The following is a 2,474-nucleotide window of genomic DNA, read 5'->3' on the forward strand; positions in this document are numbered from 1 at the left end:
AGTGGGCCTTGTTAGATTTGGTGATATGAAGAGCACCCAGTCTCTTCCCTCAGACCTGAGAGCATCCAGAATACCACCTAGAAAAGATGTGTAACAAACAGGACCATTGATGCCATGCAAAGGATTTTATTCTGAGAACAATAGTGAGTGAAATAAACCATTTGATTTGAACTTTAGAAAGATCACTTTGCTGTATATAAAACAGATGGGGTAGCAGTAGCTGGGGTAAACAGCTTAGAGTTAGTGACATGGTTAGATGGTTGTTGTAAAACCCAAAACAGAGATGACATTGGCACCAGCCAAGGTACTAGAAATGGAAGTTTAGAGAAGGGGATCTATATATAGAATATACTTAGGAAGGGCCAGGTTAACAAGATGCAGACTGGGGTGAGGAGGCAGTTAAAAGGCAAAATTAAGGGTGACTTCCAAGTTCTGGCTGGGGTTGGAGAATAGGTGGTGAAGCCACTAACTGAAATCAGGAATAATAAATTGTCTTGCACTTGCTTACTTTGGAGCATTTAGAAATGCCCACCTGGTACTCAAGAAAAGTAGTGGGAGAGAAAGAGTTAGAGGCCTTCAGTTTGTTATTGTCATCATGGTAATTGGACACAAGGAGATGGTCCTCATCATGCCTTATCTGAACTCTGAACTTTCCTAGAATTTAGTATTTAAAATTTATACCACAAAATTTAGTAACAACTTATTTATTCACATATTGTTATGTGTATTATTTAGTCTTGTTTCCGAAACTATTGGAAACTCCTTGATGGAAGAATCTTTTATATCCACTCTGGTATACTGGTTTTGCAGTAGGTAATCAGCACAGTAGAAAGGACAGTTTGTTGCCCTACACTGGAATTTAACACTTCATCCACGCATGAAGGGAATCAGAGAGAAAGAGAGAGAAATAGGTCATGAGATCAGATATATATGGGACATTTGTGTAGGGCCTATTAGGCCATTGTAAAGATGACTTTGGTTTTTACTGTGGGAGAGAGTATGAAAAGGAAGTGATAAATGCCGTGAAGAGAGCTGCAGGAGGAATAGCTATGGACCTTCACAAGAAGCCCCATGCTAACTTGCAGCATAATCAGCTTTGAAAACAAAAGATTTGTTATGTACATATTAAAGCACTCAGCATTTGAGTTCCATAAATATTTGTAGATGATGAATAAATTATGTGAGTGCTGTTCAGATGGTGACTCAGTATCATACAAATGACAACATTCTTCAAAAAACTAACATCAGCCAACTGTCAAAAGTGAATCGTAGCTTTTCCGCCCGCTCCCCCCTCCCCGTGAGCGCCGCTACGGCTGCACCGCGCTCGCTCTGAGCTCCATGCTCCTTAGCTAGTGCCACCGTTGTCTCCCTCCAGTCGCCATCATGATCATCTACCAGGACCTCATCAGCCATGATGAGATGTTCTCTGACATCTACAAGATCCGGGATGTCGCGGACGGGCTGTGTCTGAAGGTGGAGGGGAAGATGGTCAGTAGGACAGAGAGTAACATTGATGACTCACTCATTGGTGGAAATGCCTCCACTGAAGGCCCCGAGGGCGAAGGTACCGAAAGCACAGTAATCACTGGTGTGGATATTGTCATGAACCATCACTTGCAGGAAACTGGCTTCACAAAAGAAGCCCACAAAAAGTACATCAAAGATTACATGAAGTCAATCAAAGGGAAGCTTGAAGAACAGAGACCAGAAAGAGTAAAACCTTTTATGACAGGGGCTGCAGAACAAATCAAGCATATCCTTGCTAATTTCAAAAACTATCAGTTCTTTATTGGTGAAAACATGAATCCAGATGGCATGGTTGCTCTGCCGGACTACCATGAGGATGGTGTGACCCCGTATATGACCCCGTATATGATACAGTAATATGCATAAAATGGATAACTAATAAGAACCTGCTGTATAAAAAAATAAATAAAATTAAATTAAAAATATTTTTTTAAAGAAGTATTTAAGATGTCTTCTGACTGGCAAATCCTGGATGGCACTTCTTTAATTGATTGAGGTATTATCAGCACCACATGCTAGAGCATTAGCCAGCTCCTGCTGCTGACACTCAGACTTGCCTGCCCTTTGCCAGAAATCCCATCTGTTCTCTATCCTCAGTTTCTTTACAACCCAGTAGCATGTTTCATTATCTTTAGGAACAAAGGCAAACAATCTCTACTTTAATCACTGTGTTCATGGTTTAAAAATGAATTGGATTTAAGCGGTTATGTTTTTCAAGTATTAGACAACCATACAGATGTCAGGGTACAGAACATCAGCTTTTCTACCTCAATAGTTTTGAAAACTTTCTTGCTACTGTGTTAATAAAACGTTATACAGCAGTACCTAATCTTCCATTTTTAAATATCATTATTTGTGCTACCGTTTTGAAGATACTAATACTAATAAGCTAAGAATTTCATTTATCAAGCATTTATTATAAAATACAATGGCAAAAGCTAATGTGT

At 39.7% G+C, this 2,474-nt stretch overlaps 1 protein-coding gene across 1 annotated transcript; it reads left to right on the forward strand.

Moving 5' to 3' along the window:
• Nucleotides 1-1,276: 1,276 nt before the first annotated feature.
• LOC102977416 (translationally-controlled tumor protein-like) lies at nucleotides 1,277-1,884 on the forward strand. Its single transcript, XM_055086892.1, has one exon. It carries the CDS (start codon nucleotides 1,384-1,386, stop codon nucleotides 1,882-1,884), a length of 501 nt encoding a protein of 166 aa, XP_054942867.1. The 5' UTR covers nucleotides 1,277-1,383.
• The last annotated feature ends 590 nt before the right edge of the window (nucleotides 1,885-2,474 follow it).

This window comes from Physeter macrocephalus, chromosome 8 (assembly GCF_002837175.3).
Source record: "Physeter macrocephalus isolate SW-GA chromosome 8, ASM283717v5, whole genome shotgun sequence".
Classification (NCBI taxonomy): domain Eukaryota; kingdom Metazoa; phylum Chordata; class Mammalia; order Artiodactyla; family Physeteridae; genus Physeter; species Physeter macrocephalus.

Bases quoted from the DNA above. Each gene is read 5' to 3' on its own strand.
- LOC102977416 (XM_055086892.1), top strand. From the start codon at position 1,384: ATGATCATCTACCAGGACCTCATCAGCCATGATGAGATGTTCTCTGAC.